This window comes from Humulus lupulus, chromosome 1, assembly GCF_963169125.1.
Source record: "Humulus lupulus chromosome 1, drHumLupu1.1, whole genome shotgun sequence".
Lineage (NCBI taxonomy): Eukaryota > Viridiplantae > Streptophyta > Magnoliopsida > Rosales > Cannabaceae > Humulus > Humulus lupulus.
In genome coordinates this window covers 214,488,558-214,511,099 of record NC_084793.1, presented here as the reverse complement: position 1 = coordinate 214,511,099, position 22,542 = coordinate 214,488,558, and the positions used below count along the sequence as shown (strand labels likewise).

The 22,542-nt window shown below is 37.9% G+C and overlaps 1 protein-coding gene across 1 annotated transcript; it reads right to left on the bottom strand.

Moving 5' to 3' along the window:
• Nucleotides 1–3,919: 3,919 nt before the first annotated feature.
• On the bottom strand, nucleotides 3,920–9,137 carry LOC133803236 (ribonucleoside-diphosphate reductase large subunit). Its single transcript, XM_062241209.1, has 17 exons — nucleotides 8,699–9,137; nucleotides 8,360–8,421; nucleotides 8,177–8,264; nucleotides 7,757–8,020; nucleotides 7,408–7,648; nucleotides 7,245–7,321; nucleotides 6,927–7,097; nucleotides 6,736–6,828; nucleotides 6,480–6,629; nucleotides 6,310–6,396; nucleotides 5,987–6,151; nucleotides 5,785–5,904; nucleotides 5,168–5,370; nucleotides 4,944–5,093; nucleotides 4,695–4,842; nucleotides 4,359–4,442; nucleotides 3,920–4,268 (listed from the first exon to the last, which is right to left on the bottom strand). The coding sequence occupies exons 1-17, from the start codon at nucleotides 8,924–8,926 to the stop codon at nucleotides 4,173–4,175; spliced, it is 2,427 nt and encodes an 808-aa protein (XP_062097193.1). The 5' UTR covers nucleotides 8,927–9,137; the 3' UTR covers nucleotides 3,920–4,172.
• Between the last annotated feature and the right edge of the window lie 13,405 nt (nucleotides 9,138–22,542).

The following is a 22,542-nucleotide window of genomic DNA, read 5'->3' as shown; positions in this document are numbered from 1 at the left end:
TTGAAAGTTCCTGGGAAGCAAGGGAATGTAGAGAGCTTTGAGTGTTTTGAAAAGAAAGAAAATAGGAAAATTACGAATGCAAAGGTGGTAAGGCTCAAGCTTGGTTCTCCTATTTATACATAAACTTCGGGAACCGATCTAGGCCACACAATTATATCAGTTCGAGATCCAAGGGCCTGAACTAAATAAACCAAGCAACGGCAAAAAGTTGAAAAGATAACTTTCACAGTACTTGAAACCCGAACAGATGCCTATTACAAACAGACACGTGTCCCATACTCGAGTGAGTGGGTGGGCACGTTTTCTCATAATTGAAGCCAAAAATTTCGTATTGTGCATGTCAGAAGTGACGTCATGCACGAGCAGGAGCTTGGGGGAAAATGTTGTACCCCAAAAATAGGAGCTAAATTACTCAGCACACGGTACAGCTGGCAGACAAGTGTATGAAGAAAAGCATACAGAATATCTCGTTAACTATGGAGTGAGCAGCTCGAGTCAACTTGACAAACTACGACAACCAAATAGTCTCCAGATCACTTATTGCGCCAACAACTTAGTTCGAGATACGCATCACCTGGATCACCTTCATGAAACTCTAAACATGACCCATGTCAATTCGGATTAGCCCTACAACACCCAGCTCAAAGAATGTGTTCAGCTCGCGGTATCCTGGCCATGACACATAGTGAAGGATCCCAAAATACTCTGAGAGCCTTTATACGCCTCATAAAGGTCCAGATTTTATTATGCATTTATTACCCAATATAACGGATATCAAATTGATAGGCAATCATGTATTTGTGTAAATGAGAAGTTACCCAAATTTGTAAGTTACCATATTAATGTATAGTTACCCAAAACAACCCATGAGAATCTCTTATAAATACAAGGGGAATGGACAGAAAAAGGGATCGACTTTTTGTATGCAAAAGCTCTGCTGAAATTGTCATAAACAATTTCACCAACAGATCAATAAGAGTGACTCGGGGACTAGGTGGATTTTAACTACTGAACCATGTAAAATCGTGTGAGTGCTTTGTGTTCTTACATTGTGTTATTTATTATCTATTCGAGTTACAAAAAGCCTAATCTCTCTATTGTCAGATTTATTAATCAATTGTTACCGAAAAATCGCATCAACAATACATATATTAATTTTAGCAGTATGTCATTTCAATAGCTTTGAATATTTGTTTGCTATATTATGATACATCATATTTATTTGGTTTAACTTATTTCAAAATTATGTCCATATATATATATATATATATATATATAAGATAGATTAATTTTAATCGTATATAATTTAATTAGCTTGGTATATTTGTTTTCTTTAGTGGGTATATCAAAATCATTTGGTCAATCTTATTTGAAAATTATGTTCATATATATATATATATATATATATATAAACACATTAATTTTTACGTTACATTATTTTATCAACTTGATATATTTATTTTCTATGTTATGCTATATCAGATTTATTTTAAAGTTAGGTTGACTTTTAAAAAAATATATATTATTTTTTATGTTTGGTATATACGCTACTTATGAAATAACAATAACGATATTCGATATATTATAGCATAAAAAATACATATAGCATGTCAATAATAACAACAAAAAATCATATAATTTTTATATAATATTAATTATACAACTTTGATATATCATACCACAAAAAATATATATATATTATGTTAGAAAATAATATACCAACAACACTTAGAAAAACAAAAAAATATATAACTTTAAAATAAAATTAAGGGATATTTGTGGCAAAACTACCAAATGTTTGCGATTAGTACGCGACATAGACCCAATCTTTTTTTTTTCTCGTAGAAAGTACCAAAAATTAGTAAAATAGTAATTTTGTCCAGCTCTGTCTGTTAAAGTGATGACTGGACTGATACTTGTCATCTCCTTATTGTTCCATCTCATAATTATTTTAAAAAATAATTTTAATTAATTAAAAAGTACATTTTTAAATAATATAAAATTTTAAATAATTAAATAAAAAATAAAACAGACTTTAATTCTTTAATTAAAAACAAAATAAAAACCAAAACTAAAATCCAATACCTAAACTAAATTTACTTTCGTTTTCTTCTTCCTCCTCACCATTTTCTTGGTGGTTGTTGATCGGCGTAGGGCTTGGGCAATGGCTAGAGACAACTAGGGCTGAGCATTGGGCGTGTTGGTCGGGTTACAAGGCATTTTTACCCGTCCAATGTAATAATCGGGTTAACAAAAGTGACCCGTAACTTGCCCAATTAAAAAAAAAAAAAAATTTAACCCGTCCAATAATTTGGGCGGGTTGATCTGGTTAACCTGCCCAAACCGAAATTGTATTTTTTTTTTTGGCCGGTTGGTCGGATCAACCCGCCCAAACAAAAGTGGTATTTTTTTTTTTTACACTTTTTTCTTTTAAATACTAGTACTAATAATGTGAAGTTTATCTTTTTAGGCTTAAAACAATATTTTAAATTTATAGTAAAAAAACTAAAACAAAACTTAATTAATTTATATATTTATTTGAATATATTAAAAATAATAAATTCTTAATTGGGCGGGTTGGGTTATATTGGGCGGGTTGATAATTATTTTCAACTCGCCCAATGTAACAATTGGGCAGTTTAAATTTTGGTCAGTTTATTCGGGTTGCGTTTTTTTGCGGTTTTTTCGGATTGGTTTGGGGGGATTATTCGGGTTAGGCGGGTTGTAAAAATTTCTGCACAGCCCTAGAGACAACGGGAGCTTGGGCAGCCAAGCAGCTTTGACGGGTCCTCTCTTGGCGGAGATCTGGGCAAGACTTTGACTACACTACAATTTGTTGTCGCGTGACTCGGGATGGTGGAGGATCGAGGAACTCAACGGAGGCGGGGTTTCTGCTTGGGTTTGAGGTGTTCTTCGCTGGGCACAACGTCGCCAGATCCAAGCTGCTAGGCACAATGTCTTCGTCGAATCGAGGAAGGGAGTAACACGGTCTGGGCTCGGTGATGGTTATGGCAGGTGCAGCTGGAAAGCTTCCAACGCGTCAGATCTGGTATATGGGCATGGTTGGTTGTTGGTTTGAAGTTTTATTTTTCTCTTTCTTGTCATTTCTAGGCAACCAAACACAAGAAAAGATGGATTTTTTTCTTCTTTGGAGGTTCAGATTTGGGTATGAATGTGCTAATTTTGTTTTTTCTTGTAGTGCTAGATTTTGACTTGATATGAGTTAGGGTGTTATTAGATTTGAATGGGTATGAATTTGGGTGTTATATTTTTAGTGTTAGATTTTGAATGGGTATGAATTTGGGTGTTATATTTTTTGTGTTAGATTTTGAATGGTTATATATTTGGATATGAATTTATGATGCTTGATTTTGATTTTTAGAAAAGAAAAAAAAAATAAGTGTTTGGTCAGTGGGAAAGTGTGCAAGGTGGAAAAAGGGAAGAACACTTGATTTTTTTATTCAAAAATTTCAATTTTTTTTTTTAAACTAATTTTAATTAAATTAAAATCATATATTTTAATTGGACCAATTATGTGACACATGTTTATTTAATTAGCCCTAGACAAAATTACTATTTTATGGACATTTAGTACTTGTTCCGCAAATATACCTAAATTAATATAATTAAACAAAGATATAATATTTAGAATGAAATATTATAAATGTAACTTGCCACAAGTATACTAGGTAATGTATTATGTTAAATTCTCCTTGTCAAATTGAAGCACGGTGGAATTAGCATATCCCCAGTCCATTAGCAAAACCATTGACCAGTTTGGTTTGCCAAGTTTAACGTTTAAAGCCCAACCAAATATACGGTAATGCAGGCCCAGTGCTCCACTCTCTAGTTTAAGGGTTAATTCAACTTTGTGGTAGATTTCAAAATAATATATTGCAGTGGAGTAAAGACTTCCATGTAGATCCAAACATATTACTAGATAAATCCATTAATTTAACGCACACAGTACATATGTAACAAATTTGTAAAGCTATACAGAGGATTTAAGCCAAACTTCACTAGGATAATGCATGAACTTTTGAGACTACTTTCTCAAAACCTTGAAAAAGATCTCCTGAAACATTTTTAGGTCAGGCTAATCTTTGCTTTGTCAGAGCAAAAGCAGAGTCCCCATCATAACAACTTACTATAATATATATGTATGTATACTTCTAACTTCCACAAGCCATGCACTCTTCCCGGTTTGTCAGAGAGCAAACCATTTGCGCCAAATCAGTATCGGCAATATCCTCCAACTTTGGCTTTTCCTGCATTGGATAGAAACAAAATAATAAATCAACAACGTGCACATTCAAATGTGAGGAACAAGTTGAAAAGTGGCAATCACAAGTCATTACTTTCATGGCAGAAGTATCAACGGTGAACTTGATAGCATCAGCTGCAGCCCGAGATCTTAGATAGTACATTCCTGTTTTCAGACCCTAAAAACAAAGGATAGGTAATATACTCTGATCATTTACAGTGAAATTTTCCTTCATATCAATCCAGTTGAGTTTGTGGCTAAATGTATTTTTATCAAGTGGCTGGCTCAATTATGAGAAGCACATACACTTTATTGTGTAAATAAAAATAGAAATGATTCATTGCAAATTAAACTAGATCAAACATCAAGCACACCAGTGTTCTACATATCAGAAGAAGCAGGTATTGTGTGGCATAAAATGTGCACATACCTTTGACCACGCATAGAAGTGCAACGAAGTAAGTTTGCCAAAATTGGGTTGATCCATATGTATGTTTAGACTTTGACTCTGATCTATGAAGCATCCACGATCAACAGCCATATCTACCAATGTTCTTTGCTTAATCTCCCATACAGTTCTGATAAAAGAATATTTTCTTAGCACAATTGCAGAAACAAAAATAAAAAGAGGCAACCATACAGAAACAAGAATACTAGTGGGAAAATTGCAGTTTCTTACTTGTAAATAACTTTGAGCTCATCAGGAATTTCTGGGATTGTCTGAACAGAACCATCCTCATATATTATCTTGTTCTTAATAGCAGGTGACCACACACCCGTCTCAGTCAAGTCATGAAGCAAATGTTTGTTCACCACAACAAATTCACCACTGTAGAGAGAAATATTAAAACCATTGAAATAACCTTAAAAAATATATTAAAAATGTGGGCTAGAAAAGCAAACCTCAAAACCCTGCGACTATAGATATTGGAAGTATATGGCTCAAAGCACTCATTGTTTCCAAGAATTTGACTGGTTGAAGCTGTAGGCATTGGAGCTACAAGAAGTGAATTTCTAACTCCATTCTTAGAAATCACTTCCCTCAGAGATTTCCAATCCCACCGATCTGAAGGTGTTACACCCCACATATCTGGCTGAAGAGTTCCCTGCACAACAAAATGGCTCTTTAAGATACTGGAGAATGCATCATTACCTGACTATGGTGTTAAGCTTTAGATCTCTGAAGGAACAAAACCTGAAATGAACTAACTAGAAGATATTACCGCCGAGTAATGATATGTGCCCTCAAAATATACACACAAACCTTACACACAGTAACGTGGCAGTTTAGCCTAACCAATCACATTTATTAAAATGTAGACCCACTGTTTTAAAAAACATGTAATGTTTGGGTGCATATTCTGAGTGCACATATCATTACTCTATTACCACCACTACCACTAGCATAAAAGTTTTCTGAGACCCTTAGTAGCCTAAGGGCATATAGGTTTAGTCAATGGTTTTACATGTACTTCAATGACGGGGAAATGTAATTACATAACCAAAACACACACATATACCTTGCTTACTGGACTACCAATATAGGATTCATAGGGGCCTTCTTTCGCAGCTAACTCAGAAGAAGTCTTCAGCGCATGATAATATATAGTCTCAAATATGTCTTTGTTTAGTTGTTGAGCCTACCACAATATGATCATATCAACTTCAAATATCCAAGCTAAAGACTAGAATAAAGCAGCACAGCACTTAAGTAAGAATTACCTCAGGTGAATCAAATGCCATGCCAAGCAAAATAAAGGTGTCTGCCAAACCCTGAACTCCAATTCCAATTGGCCTGTGTCGCAAATTTGACCTCTTTGCAGTCTCAACAGGATAGTAGTTAACATCAATTATTTTGTTAAGATTTAAAGTTACCGTTGATGTGATCTATCAAGCAAAAGAAAAACTGAGTGAGACTCAATTATACAAAGAGACTTCATGTAAAGCCAAGAATATTAACGAAGTAAGCTCTCCAGCTAACTTATTTAATATTACATTGTAAAATAAATGCAATAAAACAGTTAGATTTAGGTTATAAAACAAACCTCTGCCAACTTATTGAAGTCAAAGTATCGATTCTTGGAACCTCTACTCCCGACAATCTTAGAAGGGTGGGACTCTATTGGAACATCCTATAACAAATGATAAAGTGTCACATCACAAGAAACCAAACAACAAAAATCAGGTTTATCAATGAATTCTAGAAGAGTCTTACCTTCTCTCGAACAAACCGTGGTAGAGCAATTGATGCCAAATTGCACACAGCAGTTTCTGTTGGACTTGTGTACTCAATTATCTCTGTACACAAGTTCGAAGATTTTATGGTGCCCAGGTTTTGTTGATTACTTTTCCTGTTGCAAGTATCCTACAGAGAGAAAGCAAGACAATAGTTACAAAACAAATTATGAATATCATTTAGAAAAGCATCATGTATGAGGTATGTTCAGGAGGTAAGATTACAAGCCAAGCACCTTAAAAAGCATATAGGGAGTTCCAGTTTCAATCTGAGATTTTAGAATTTCAAACCACAGACTCTGTGCCTGAACAACCTTCTTGGCTTTTCCCTGTACGCATACCCAATTATTAAAAACTAGACAAGCAAAGTAGCATTGAAAAAAAAATGTTCTAGAAGCAACAACAATGCAATGCCAAATCAGTTTACCTCTTTTTCATAACAGGTGTAAAGCTTTTCAAATTCTTCACCCCAGCAATCTGCCAAACCTGGCGCCTCATTAGGGCAGAACAGTGACCACTGCCCATTAGTTTGAACTCGTTCCATAAACAAATCAGGCACCCAAAGAGCATAAAACAGATCACGAGCACGATGCTCCTCCTACAAGAATAGATCAATGACATACATTAAGTGGTACACTATCTAAATATATCAACTTCATCATGTGCTATATTGTAATTGTAAGCTCACAATTTTCCTTTTTTCAAAATAATAATTATACTAGTATGGATAGTTCATTATTCATACCTTGCCATGGTTTTTCCTTAGATCAAGAAATTCAAATACATCAGCATGCCATGGCTCCAAGTACACAGCAAATGCACCTATAAGCAAAAAAAAAAAAAAAAAAAATCAACATGAAGTCACACTTCAAATAGAAATCATATCACATAAAATCAAGAAAAGGTACCTTTCCTCTTCCCTCCCCCTTGATCAACATAACGAGCAGTGTCATTGAAAACTCGTACCATAGGAACAATGCCATTTGATGTTCCATTTGTCCCACGAATATAACTCCCCGTAGCACGAATGTTGTGAACTGAAACACCAATTCCTCCAGCTGATTTGCTGATAACAGCACACTCTTTCAAGGTATCGTATATGCCTTCAATGCTATCATCTTTCATGCACAAAAGGAAGCAGCTGCTCAACTGCAATATCAATCAGCAAGAAGCATTTGATATTTGTATGAGAACGCAATGCATTGCACAATTTAAAACAATTAAGTTCTTTAAATACCAAATGTACACCAATCATACCTGAGGCCTTGGTGTTCCAGAATTGAAGAGGGTGGGAGAAGCATGAGTGAACCACCGCTGAGACATCATGTGATATGTCTTGATAGCAGATTCAACATCCTCCTTGTGAATTCCAACAGCAACCCTCATCAACATGTGTTGCGGTCTTTCAATAACTTTTCCTTGTACCTTCAAGAGGTATGACCTCTCAAGGGTTTTGAAGCCAAAATAATCATAGTCAAAATCACGGTCATAGATTATCTCACTATCCAACCGAGCTGCATTCTGAAAAAAAAAAAAAAAAGGAAAAAATTCAGGATCAAATTTGTTAAGTAAATTGAACATCTTTAAAAAGAAAAGTACATATTCCAAAACTATGAAGAACATACTACCCAGCAACATATACAGTATAATATAAATGAGGGGAAAAAGTAAACATACATTCATGACGATTTCATAGACATCATCTGCAATTAGTGGGGCCTTCTGACCAGATCTCTCACTAAAATGGCTGTACATGATTTTGATCCTGCAAAAGCATACAACCAGAAAAGATAAAATGTTTAATTAGATGCTAGAGCCATTATAGACAAACTAAATAAATGTCCTATTAAGGAGGCTTACGTTTCAGAAAATGATTTCTTGGTGTTTTTGTGCAGATTCGACACAACAATCCTTGCAGCCAACTGCAAATACAAAACAAATTTCAACCCATTAAAACAAAATTATCAACTGTAACTACAAATCTGACCAAACTTCATCCATTTACTCTTCATTTCCAAAGAGATTTTAGATAATTCAGAAAACCGAAACTATTCATGGTTTAACAAATAATGTTACCAAAAACAGGCGATAAATATTCACAGAATTTCAAAATTTTCAAACTCGCAAAACAAAATGAACATATAAAATCAAAAACTAAAAATCATACATAAGTCAAGGGTTCGAAAATGAAAAACTAACCGAAGCGTAGTCAGGGTGATTGGCAGTTAAAGCAGCAGCAGTTTCCGCAGCGAGTTCATCAAGCTGGCTAGTGGTAACGCCCTTATACACCCCAGCGCAGACTTTCTGAGCGACCAGAACGGGATCGCAGTGGTCGATACTTAGGCCATAGCTGAGCTTTTTCAAACGCGCGGTGATCTTATCGAAATGAACCGCCTCCTGACGCCCGTCTCTCTTAACCACATACATCTTGTCTCTCTCTCTCTCTTTCTCAGTGAGGACTTTCGTCGAACAGTTTAGGTGTGCAGTCTAAAAGAAGCGAACCTTATACGGTTTATATAAAAGAATGCGCTAGAGAGAAAGATATTTGAAAGTTTTTGGGATTAGGGTTTGCGAAATTCAGGATTGATGTTTCCCTCTAAGAATTTTCCCGCCAATTTGCTACTTTTTTTTTTCTTTTTTGAGAGAGAAAAAAAAAAGTGCGATGAAGGGTTATGGCGGGTAATTCGGATTTTGCTGAATTCTTAACCTGGTCTCTGTGGGACCCACTCATCTTTAATATTTTGTGAACTTTTTCAAGTTATAATTAATATGTGATTACTTACTTGCTGGATATATGCCATTGTATACATTTGTTTATATTGTTTTAACACTATAATGATATGTAATATTATTAAAATTTTAAATATTTAAGCAGTGTCTAAATTTTAATTCGACAGAAAAAAACAAGTTTTAAAAAATTGAAATAAACAAAAATTTGGCACTGAATAGATTAAAAGCTTGCTGTTTGTCTTGGACCGTATGGAACATCTATCATCATATCATAAACGACAACTAACACTGTAAAAATATCAAAATTTATGATGCAATACTTCTGTCATAAAATGACAATATTGTCCTTCCAAAAAATTATTCGAATTTACAAAATATTGGCACTTCTTTTAATTTAAAAAAGAAATATGTTTGTTCAAAAAAATATGTAAAGGTGGCAGTCGGTGGGTGTCATTTAGCATGGGATGAGCTGTACTCTTCTTGTTCGCGCTGCTGTTTCTTTCTTCCGTCGAATCGCCTTCACAATTCAAATGTTTTAATTAGATTTTTCTTTTTGGGTTATTTATTGTAATTATTAATGAAACAAAATAATAATAATAAAGATAGGTTGGGAGGTATTAATTTTTTCACATGGTAGCTTGTGAGTTTGGATAATAAGATGGAAATGTGCTTTTGAATTCAAACAAGAAAAAAAAACATTAATTTACAACTTTTGTCCCATTGAGAACAAGCAGCTTCTCTAGCACTCTATTTTTTTATTTTTTTTTAATTATTGGAGGGAAGCCTTAATGGGTTTTGAATCCGAATTGTTTTGTGTTGAGCAAGATTTCGATCAGGATAAAAATACAAAGCTTCTCCAGTACTCTATCTGTCTTTATCGTTGAATTCTATGCATGTGCAATTCTCACATACAAAAGATTAAGATATAAAGAAAAATAAGCTATTAGCATTTATATGTAAGGAAATTATGAGTTTTTTTATTGAAATATTACGTTGTTTTCAAACTTTATTTATAAAAATCACCTATTATATTTTATTTACAAATACATCTGGCCACATCATCAAAATCTATTTGTAAAAAAGTAGTTATTTTAAAATATTTATTAGTTACTTTAAAAACATGCTTTCATTTTTAGTTTATATTTTAGTGTTATTATGTAAGACACTTTCATGTTATCCATAATATATTTGTTGAAAAATAGTTATCTTAAGATATTGTTTAGCTATGTTTAAAAATATAATTTTATTTTGAAGTTATACTGTAGTGTCTTATTATTAAAGATAACAAAATGTCTATTTTTAATTATAATTTGAAAGTAACTTTTAAGTTTCTATTTTATTTGGTTAATAAAAAAAAACTATTATTATTCATATGTAAATTACATGAGTAACCAAAAAATATGTTAAAATTTTTCATTCAAAAGTTATTATGACAATGTTCGGCATGACTTTTGAAGAGTTTTGAAGTCTTAAAGTTATTTTTAAGTATATTTGGATAAAATATAAAAAAAGTTTTTTAGAGTATATTTGGAAAGACTTCTAAGGAAATAGAAGTTATTTTCTTCTTGAATCTTTCATAATATCTATTTTACCATTTCTTTTATTAAAGAAAAAAAATAAATTACATCCTTATTATAAATTACGGTTATAGAATACGATTTCTTTTTTCTTAAAAAAATATTCTAATTTACATATTGATAATCCTCAATAGAAAATAAAATTGGAACGAAATTACCGATCAATTTTTCTGGCTGAGTCGCGGACAAAGTCGCTCTCTTTAAGATGTTTCGCGGCTCTGCCCTAAGTGTGCACGGCAGTCTATCAACCACGTCGTCCCCAAGATAAAACAGCCTCTGTACGATTCCTCCCTGCACCAAGAAGATCGTTCTTGTACACCCTTATAAAAATGCTCAGAGAAAATTCATATAACCCAGAAAGAACAAAAAGAACTCGCCCCTTTTTCAAAATTGTTCGATCCAACTTATACACATAAGAAAATCCTCAAAACGTTAAAAAACGTTTTTCCATTAAATCAGAGGAGGATATAAACGGCTAAAAACGTTTATCTTCATTTAATCAAAATAAAAACCGTTTTTTTTTTTTAAAGATGAACGTTTTAAAATTAATTTAATTAATAAAATGATAAACGTTTTGATACCTTTGTTGAAAAAATTAAAACTTAAAAATACCACACCACCCGCTAGCTCAGCTCGGTCGGACGGCGGCGCACGCACGTGTGTGGTGGTCAAGTGTGTGAGTCCTCACCCATGCGCACAAAACTGGGTACCCTTGAAGAGTGTTTCAATTCCATGTGGGACTTTTCCCATATCACACACAACTCTATTGTTTCAATTTTTAACAATTCATAAAAAGTTCCAAGACATATTTCTCAACAACAAAAAACGTACCATTTTTTTATTTTGTATATTTTTCTTGTTATCATTTTATTCTCTAACTACATTTAGATTTTTATATTTGAATATTCAATTTAAGATTTTAGTTTTAAATTTTTTGTTTCTTTTTTGTTAAGTACGTTAAGATTTTTCTTACTAATTGAAAAAAAAATCTAACTTTTTTGTTTATTAATTAATATAAATTCAAGAATGATTAATTTTCACATGAGCTCATACATAATACATATATTATTATTATTATTATTATTATTATTATTATTATTATAAATAATTATGCATGGATAAATTTGATATTTATTTTATAAAAGCTTTTATAGTGTACATACACTTGTCTCTAGAATGAGATTATATGCATAGGTGCTTTTGGATTTCTTCCAAAGATATCTCATAATGCTTATGGAGAATCTGTTGGGATTAGTGCACTTTAAAGCATGTGTTTTGGACAATGTTTTATTAAATAAATTTTTGCATATATTGTTTGTTTATTATTATTATAATAATAATAATATTATATTAATATCATAAAATTCTCAAATTCGTTATTGTGGCTACAATATTGTATTGGTACGAAATGAGTAAGATTGTAGGGAACAAATTTAAACAGTTTGCAGTAAAACAAAATTATATGGAATCTATGAAGTAAATACTGTAAGTACGGTTCACTAGTATTATGAATACGTGTAATCTAGATTCGGATTACCGATGTAGTAGGATATTTTAATGGATGTACTTTGTCCAAAAAGATTATACATGAACGGGACATGATATGTTATTAATACTTAATAATATTGTTTAATTTATAAGTATTAATTAAACATATCAATAAGATGATCATATACAAATTAATCTTAATCCTGGAGTTATTATAAAGTCATGTTTATGTCATATGAGTTATTTGAGTCACTTGTTATGGTTTGTCAAAATAATCAGGTTGAAAACTTTTGTTTTTGGAGCTCATTGATGTAAATGGCTAGAGACATAATATACAGACATGAAATATATACATTTCCGAGAGGAATTGAATAATGGTTCTCTTAAGGGTTGTGTGTACCCTAATTTCAGCACAAGCCTTTCACCCAGCTCGTGTACAGCTGGCAAATAAACACATGGAAGAAATAGCCAAGCAGTCCATGTATTATCCACGTAGACAGCACATTTTTCATGATGGTTATACGAGTTAGGGATGCATAAGTTGAGAAGTGCGAGCTTATAATATTCATAAGGCATGGCCTCCATAGTACGAGCTCGAAGGCATATCCAGCTCGTGGTAATATATGGCGTATTCGCGGATCCCCGAAGACCCAGATATTTTATACGATCATTTATGGGCAGCCTGTGATATTTAATGTCCCAGATATTAGGAGACCATTTATTTCGTGATCATATCACATCCTAGTATAAATGGGAATATTTCATATTAAATGTAATAAATATGTAAATCTGTGATTGACTTACGCGATTACCCAAACCTGTCCAAGGAATTTCTCTATAAATACCTGAGAATATTGGATAGGAGGGGGGATGATTATTCAGTAATACTGAAACTCTGCCAAAATAGAGAGAGAAAAGCGGTAATAATATAGACTCGTGGACTAGGTGGATTTCTTATTTCGGTTTATCATCAAACACTAATTCAACCTTGTTATTTTCTTAATTCACTGTTGGCGAAAAACCGCGTCAACAGTTTGGTGCTTTCATTGAGAGTTGAGATTAGTGCTTTCATCAAAATCCCAATCAAATCTCATCATGGTGGTCACTCGCTCGATGCACGACAATGAGATGGAACAACCTGGTGGGCAGGGGGCCACCATATCGCTGTTTCAAATGAGCATGGCCCTGAAGTTCAGCAACGACCGGGAAAGCAAACGATGGGCCACGACGATATTGGGAGTTCAGCGTCATTTCCGCTGAATCCAAACCTAGAATACTTAAGTGCGGTAGAAATGGAAAACATGCAGTTAAGAAGCCATCTTGCTAAGGAAAACATGCAAATTAAGGAGGTTTTAGCTCGGTTACCCCCTCTTGCAACCGGCGTTAATGTCGGAAAGAGGCAAAGTGGCTCTCATAAGTCCCACAGGAATAACCGATCCAAACCAAGTCGGTCAGTCAGAACTGCAACCCCAAGTTCTGTGCCCACAACGCGAGATCGCCAGAATGCTCAACCTAGTGGCCCTCCCAGGGGTCATCGGCACGTTAGTCGATCGGTTAGAATCGTGACCCCAAGTTCGGTACCTCCGTCACACGTGCCTGTAAATACCCATGGCAACCCACGAGGAGGGGTCGGAGCAGGCTCACAGAGACAAAATGTTCCAGCCAACCCTCCTGCGTCACGATCGGATCGCCAGACGCAAAGAGCTAGAAATGGTGGGGCGGAGCGAGCGCGGGCTAATTTAGTTCGCCCTGATGGGACAAGAATTTCCTCACCAGTCAGGCATCCCCCATCACCCATAAGACATTTGACATCACCTCATTCTGCACGAGACATTCTTGCTTATGGGGACAGCAGGAGAAATCCTCATCCGTCTGCCCCTACTTATGTCCCACGGACACGTGTCAATAATCCAGATCCTCAGCCTCAACCGTGAGCAGTGAGCTTCGCTAATGGAAGCTATTGGACTGAAATTCATCAAAGTGGCAGGTCCAAGGGCGATATGAGAAATCACCTAAGTTCGGCACAGTGTCCTCGATATGATCCACAACCTGATCTGCGAGATCGCCTAAATTCACGGAGAAGAAATTCAGCCCGAAATGAAGGAGTCAGTTACACTCGTCAAGGGGGAGGTCCTTCTGTAGTACGTGATAACGGGAATGCCCCACAAAACCAAACCCAAACTTGGAGGGACAACAACCCGCCGAACGCGTACGATAGGACAAGATTTGTTGAAGAGCCCCATAATAACCAAGGAATCAGGGACCAAACCCTCAAAAGGCTAGCCCAGATGGAGGAGCTAATGAAGAGGCTCTTATCGGAAAAAGAGAAAGATTAGTGTGATTCAGAGGATGAGCTCGAGCTTTTTGCCCCAAATATTGCGGTGACTGCATATCCACTGGGTTTCAGAATGCCACATTTGTCAAAGTTCAACGGAGATGGAGATCCGTCTGATCACTTGGGAATGTTCAACACCATAATGATGGCCCACAACATCGGGCCCAAGCTAAGATGCCTTATATTCCCCTCGAATCTGATTGGGCCAGCTAGGCAGTGGTTCAAACAGTACAAAAGGCATTCAATCAACTCGTGGAAGAGTTTTTCCACTGATTTCAACAGAGCATTCAGGGCTTCTCAAGCAGCTTGGATAAAAGCTAACTCTCTGGCAAATGTAAAGCAGCAGCCCGGTGAATCGTTGAAAGCATATCTAAGTAGGTTTGCCAATGTTTTTGTGCGAGCTAGAGACGCCAAGGAAAGTTCTAAGCTCATGGCAATGAAGACGGAAATCCTTGTTGGAGGCGACATGTGGCAGGAGCTACAGAGGAAAGGAGTTAATACTGTGGACGAGTTCTTGAAACGAGCTCAAAGGTGGGTTAACCTAGAAGACGCACGAGCTTCCATCGCAGGAACCAGCCAAGTCCCTATCCAGCCCGTTGGAACGGTAACGGATGTAGCAGCTACGGCTCAAACCGTTGCCCAGACTAACCAAGGGGGAAATAATAAGAGAAAGGGAAATGGTGAGGGCGACTAGAACGGAACAAAGAAAAACAACTTCGTGGAGAAATTTAAACCGGTCTACACAACATATATTGATCTCATGGATACTAGAGAACACATCTTCTTGGCTAATTCTACTCGTCTTCCATGGAAGAAGCTAGAGCCGTTAAAGAATCAAAGGGTGAAAAGAGATCCTTCAAGGTTCTGTCGATTCCACAGTGATATCGGTCGTAATACTGATGATTGCAGACACCTGAAGGATGAGATTGAGACTCTCATCAGGGCGGGACCTTTGGCTCAGTACACCCGAAATTATGCAACTCCCAGTCAGCCCGCTGGACAAAACACTTCGTCAGCTCCGGAAGCTCCAGTGAATCAAGCCGAAGCTCAGGTGAATCAGGACAATCCTCCTCCAATAACAGGAGGTGATATAGCACCATTTCAGGAGGACCTCATCTGTTAGGCACTAGCAGAGGTGCCCAGAAGAGGTATATCAACGAACTGAAGTCCCATAACGGAGTAGAGTTCATCCCGGAGCAACGGTTATCAAAGCAGCAGCGATTCGGAAAACAACCAATTATTTTCACAGAGGAAGATGCCAGCTATGTCCAGTTCCCACATAACGATCCTCTGGTCATAACAGTTCAGCTTGCCAACCGGAGAGTTAGGAGGACACTAGTAGATAATGGAAGTTCTGTGAATCTACTCTTTAGGTCCACCTTAGAAAAAATGGATTGTCTGTAACCGAGCTGAAGGAAACTTCTATGATTCTATATGGGTTTTCTGGTGAAGGGTCGGCAGCTATCATAACGTTCGAATTAGTGGTAACATTGGGTGAAAGTCCACGAACTGTCTCCAAGCTTCTTGAGTTTATGGTCATCGATTGTCCAGCCACATACAATGCGATTTTTGGCTGACCTGTGCTTATGGTGTTTGAAGCCATAACCTCTATCTGCCACCTAGCAATCAAATTCCCCTCATCTGTGGGAATATGCACTGTTAGAGGCGATCAGCTCGCTGCCAGGGAATGCTGTAGCATTTCCATGAAGGTAAAATCACAACCCGGGCAGCAAGCAATGGCCATAAGTGACGGAGGTGAGGAGTCCCAGGAAGTGGAAGTTGCCTCCCAGGAGCCCCAAATGATGATATCAACCCACGAATGGACGAGGATAGATTAGAGCTCCAAGCTATTGAGGAGCTCGAGGAGGTAAATATAGATCCCAAAGACGCTTCAAGAGTCATTAAGATTGGGAAAAATCTTGGCGATGATAGGAAAAAGGAGCTGGTTAAATTTTTACAAGGGAATCTAGATGTTTTTGCCTGGTCCCATGAAGACATGGTGGGAATAAGCCCGAGCATGATCATGCACACCCTAAACTTGGATAAAAGCATGCCTGCAAAATCCCAAAAATAGAGATGTTTGGGAACAGTCCGAGCTGAGGCCTTGGAAGAAGAAGTAGCTTGATTATTAAAGTACGGGTTCATTCGTGAAGCAAAATATCTGATCTGGGTCGCGAATCCTATCCTGGTCCCGAAGCCAAACGGAAAGTGGCAGACCTGCATCGATTTCTCCGACCTGAACAAAGCTTGTCCTAAGGATTGCTTTCCATTACCGAGAATTGATAAGTTGGTAGACGCCACCGCGGGGCACGAGCTCATGTCTTTTATGGATGCGTATTCTGGATATAACTAGATCGCGATGAATCCTACGGATCAGGAGCATACTATCTTTATGACTCCAACAAATGTATATTGTTATAAAGTTATGCCCTTCGGGCTGAAGAACCCTGGAGCTACCTACCAATGGTTAGTCAACAGAATGTTCATTGGTCAGATTGGGAAAATATGGAAGTGTATGCTGATGATATGCTAGTCGAATCCAAGACTGTCGATAACCATGTATCCGATCTAAATGAATGTTTTGAAATCTTGAGGAAATATAATATGAGGCTGAATCCCCAGAAATGTACTTTTGGAGTGGCGTCGGGAAAGTTTCTGGGATTCATAGTCAATACAAGGGGGATAGAGGTGAACCCATATAAAATCATGTCATTATTGGAAATGCCTTCGCCTAGCTCACGTAAAGAAGTTTAGAGCCTAACTAGAAAGGTGGCAGCGCTAAACTAATTTATTTCAAAGTCCACTGACAAGTGTTTGCCATTCTACAACTTGCTCAGAGGAAACAAGAGATTTGAATGGACTGAGGAGTGCGAGTAGGCATTCCTCAACCTAAAGATGCATTTGGCCGAGCCCCCAGTATTGTCTAAGCCTGTGTTTGGGGAGCCCATGTTCCTTTATTTGGCCGTGACAGAAAATGCAGTCAGCGCCGTCTTAGTTCGAGAAGAAGACCGTGCTAAAAAATCGATGTACTATATAAGCAAAAGACTTCTCGAGGTTGAATCACGATATCCACTGATAGAAAAGATAGCATTCTGCCTAATATTAGCTTCCAGGAAGCTTAGACCATACTTCTAGTCCCATTCAATCCACGTCATGACCGACAACCTCTAAGGCAGGTATTGCAAAAACCTGAAACATCGGGATGTCTTTTAAAATGGGCGGTTGAACTCAGCCAGTTTGAGATAACTGTACGTACCACGGACCTCGATCAAAAGCCAGGCCCTTGCTGATTTTGTGGCTGAATGCACCTGATTTCAAGAGGAGCTTTTGAAGGAACCGGTGCAGGAGTTGTGGAAAATATTCGTGGACGGCTCATTTAACGAGAATGGAACCAAAGCTGGGATCATATTGATCTCTCCAGAGGGGCATCGATTCCATACAACTCTAAGATTCGGATTCGAAGCATCTAACAACGAAGCCGAATATGAGGCTTTGTTAGCCAGACTTAGAGTGGCAAAGGAATTGAAAGCAAAGGTCGTCCAGTGTTATAGTGATTCCCAACTTGTGGTCAATCAGGTGTTGGGGGAATAGCAAGCGTGTGGTACCAAGATGGCGGCTTATCTAGCTAAGGTGAAGGGAGAGCTATCAGAATTTGAGTACAGTACTGTTGAATAGATACCTCGTGAGCAGAACTCTAATGCTGACGCTTTGGCAAGGCTTGCCACCACCAAGGAGGCTGAGACTTTGAATGTAGTACCAGTGGAATTCTTGGAGAGTCCAAGCGTGGCAGAAAAAGTGATAGAGGTCGAGATGATTGACACAAGGCCGACCTGGATGACCCCCATAGTGGAATACCTTACAACAGGAAGGCTACCTGAGGAAAGAAAGGATGTGAGAAAGATACTTTATCAAGCTCTGAGGTATGTGATAGTGGATGGAACATTATAATGACATGGTCATTCACTACCTCTTCTACGGTGTGTTCTGCCTGAGGAGGCTAAAACCATTCTGCAAGAGGTGCATGAAGGCTTTTGTGGAGATCATGCTGGGGGGCAAAACCTAGCCTTAAAAATATTAAGGCAGTGTTATTTTTGGCCCACTTTAACAAAAGATTCTATCTCCTATGTTCAAAAATGTGACAAATGCCAGTGCTTCGCCACAGTCGCTCGAGTTGCTCCAGTCGAGCTAACGATGATCTCATCCACGTGGCCATTTGCAGTATGGAGAATCGACTTAATAGGATCCTTACCTATGGGAAAGGGAGGAGTTCGTTACGCGGTGGTGGCAATTGATTATTTCACGAAATGGGTAGAGGTCAAGCCTGTGGCAACCATCACTTCAAAGAGAGTCCTGGACTTTGTGGTGAAAAATATTGTATGCCAATTTGGGCTTCCTAAAAAGATCGTGTCAAATAATGGAACCCAGTTCGACAGTGATCTCTTCACCAATTTTTGTGAAAAGCTCAGAGTTATTAAAAGCTTTTCTTCGGTTGCATATCCACAGGCCAATGGATAGGTTGAGGCTGTGAATAAGACCCTAAAGGCAAGCCTTAAGAAAAGGTTAGATGAGGCCAAAAGAGTATGGCCCAAGCAGCTCCCGCAAGTACTTTGGGCATACCGAACTTCCCGTCGAAGCAAAGGTAGCCATGCACAGACTAAGGACATTAAGCCAGGAGCGGAATGATGAGTTACTTAACATATCTCTAGACCTGATTAATGAAAAACGAGAGGATTCACAATTACAGCACACGCATTACCAACAAAAAATCACTCGTTATTTTAATTCTAAGATCAAAAGACGTAGTTTTGGATTGGGCGACCTAGTTCTCTGAAGGGTCTTTTTGGCAAACAAGGATCCTAAGGACGGCGCTTTAGGTCCGAACTGGGAAGGACCTTATCAGATCGTGGAAGTTTTGCGTGAGGAAACTTTCAAGTTAGCTCGGCTTAGTGGAGAAACAGTCCCACGGACCTGGAATGCCATGCACTTAAAGAAGTATTACCAACCATCTATGTAAGGCTTAGTTATAAAAGCCATTAATTAAATAACAGGGGATTATTATGTAATTTTTCTTGTTAGCATGGTTTTAAATAATTTTTCTTAATAAGGTTATTTATAAATTAGCTCGTGTATTGATGTTTGTAAAAGCAGCCAAGAAAGTCTTTACATTCTGGTTACTTGGGGGGCATATACCCCGAGATGGATCAGAACAAGGTTGCCGATTGAGTTAAATTTTTTAAATTACTTAAAATCCTAGATACAACCAGGTATAAAACTATCCTGGATACAACCAGGTTGGTTAGAAACTTAGAAGCTTGGAAAATTGATTATCCGACGGCTTTTTAAGAGCTCGAGGTGTCAATAAACCTAGCACGAACTAAGTTCAAATCACTTAAAACCCTAGATACAACCTAGTCCAAAACTTAGAAGTTAGCAAAATTGAATGTTCGATGGCTTTTTTAGAAGCTCGAGATGTCAATAAACCTAACACGAACTAAGTTTAAAATATTTAAAGTCCTGGATATAACCAGGTCCAAGGCCTGACACTTAACATGTATGATATAAATCAACACATTAAATTTGGATATAACCAAACTCAAAATATCTATCCCGATCTAAAAACCGATTCCTAAAATCTAGAATGTGCAAGTCTAAGAAAACATAAACATGAGAGATAATCAAGGAAAAGACAAATAGATTAAAAGTTAGATATATGAATTGAAATTCAAGTTGTCTCGAGGAGAAAAACCTCGAACTAAGCCCAAGGGAAATTATTTACAAACAAATAAAAAAAAAGAAAGATAAAAACAATGAAGACTTCATTGAGCCCCTCCAGGACGTTTTGAGGATGTGACCTCCTCGATCTCTTGCTCGCCCGCTGTAGAAGCATCCCCTGCTTCTGACAGCTCTTGCAAGATTCGGGCCTTGAATTTTTCAAGGTTTGAATCCTACAGCTCGGGAGCCATGAAAGAAAGGTTGCCATCCTGATTAAAAGCCTAACAATGGTACAACATGTCTTCCATGGAGGACAGTGAGACCGCCTTCTCTTCCTTAACTGCAGCCTTGGCCTCTAGTTGTTTTGCTTTGGCCTCAGCCACCTCGACCTGGAGAGCAGCCAAGGCAACCTTTGCGGCCTGCTCGCTTTCTTAAGACGATGCAAGGGCAGCCTTGGCATCACACTCACTCTTTTGAGCAGCTGCAAAGGTAGCTTGCTCGCCTTCTTGAGCAGCGATCAGGGTGGTCTTGGCGGCATTGAGCTCAGCTTGGAGTTCGTCATTTCTAGCTCTAGCTCGGGCTATACTGCGGTGCTGAGCCAGGGCAGACTACAAAAATAAAAAAGGCAAGTTAGATGTATACTTTGGCAAGATGAAGAGAAAAATTTCATTAAGGAATCATATCTTACTGTGAGGGTCATCCCCAAGGCTGACTCCAAAACGTTCTCCGGGCTTCACTCTTCAATCGTCCTCAATTCCCTCGGGTTGGCTTTATAAGCATGCCCCACCATCTGGCTCGCTGTCTCGTAGCGGATTCCTCGAAAGGCATCGGGGATCTTCTCCAGATCCTGGGGATCGACTAGGAAGCGCACAGTTGCGGCTGGGACAGGAGGAGCTGGGGGATCAACTTGTATTACCTCATCCCAAGCAGGCGTGAACCGAGGAAGAGGGGGAGGATGAGGAATCCTTTTCTCTGTCATGGCAGACGCCGGAGCTATTAAGCTCGCGCCTTTCCCCTTAGCAGGGGATTTGGAGGTGTTTCCTGCCATAGGAGGGGTTTTCTTTGTAAATCGGGGCCTCTTCACGATAAGACCCGAGCTGGACTTTCCGCCTTGGAAAGCTGTACGAAGGTTAGGAGCTCCAGATCATTCCATCTCTTCACCTGAAAAGAACAAAAAGGGAATTAATTCACAAGCAAAGTCGGGAACATACACAAAGGAAATAAATAAAGGTCCTACCCTCCGAGCTGGGGGAAGAGTCTATTATCACGACCTTCAGCCTTGGGACTATTGGAGGAGAAGGGGAATCTAAGTACTAGCTGCTCCTTCAACCCAGAGGGGATTCTAGGGGAAGGGCAGAGCCTCACCTTGCAGTAGGAAGGTGTTCGTTGCTGGGACGAGGTTCGGGCTTAGGTTCTACCTCGAGGCTAGACTCGTCTACATATTGCCTAAATCCAGGGGCAAAGGCGCCCTGGAGCAAAGAAGGCCATGACCTACGATTGGTCCCATACTCCTAAAAAATGGTTGACCTAAAGGTTGAGGTATTATCTACAACAATAGTGCCCTTAGGGTAACTCATATCATGGCGCAACACTAAGTGATCCACACACTAAAGCAGGGTAATGTTACGGTCTGGATTGTTAGGGTGACGGTGGATGTAACATCCCAAATTTCCTAATAAGGCTTAGTGCCTGGATTAGGGGGCTGGGAGGCAATAATTGAGTTATTATGTGAATTTTATTATAATATAATCATGCTTGTATTTTAAAGATATTACATATGTGTATGTGGGCCCGTTTCTTATAAGAAGGGTATATTGGTAATTTGACCCGTTAGGGGTATAAATGTGAATATGTGTTTGTGTGATTGAGACCACATTATTATGTGGATATATTTGGGTTACTCAACAAGAGTCGGTCCCAATGAGCAAGTTAGCGAAAAAGTCACAACGGGGTCTTAATACTCGGCTCGGGGTGAGCTTAGGGGTATTTTAGTAATTTAGTACATTACCGGGAATTGGTGGGTAGTGGGAATTTATTGGTGACCGTGTGAGAATATTGAAAGTAGCGGGAATTATAGAATGCAAATTGTGGATAGCGGGATTTAAGGCAAAGGACAAAATTGCCCTTGTGAGCACTTGTTGAATAGGCTAAGGGCAAGGGGCAAATTAGTCATAACCATTCAGTTTAGGATATAGATGGCT

Excerpts from the sequence above, each read along its gene's own strand:
- LOC133803236 (XM_062241209.1), bottom strand. The coding sequence starts at position 8,926 with ATGTATGTGGTTAAGAGAGACGGGCGTCAGGAGGCGGTTCATTTCGAT. Across the intron at positions 5,094-5,167 it reads TATAGTCGCAGGGTTTTGAG|TGGTGAATTTGTTGTGGTGA; the intron begins GTTTGCTTTTCT and ends TTCTCTCTACAG. Across the intron at positions 4,843-4,943 it reads GAGCTCAAAGTTATTTACAA|AACTGTATGGGAGATTAAGC; the intron begins GTAAGAAACTGC and ends TTCTTTTATCAG.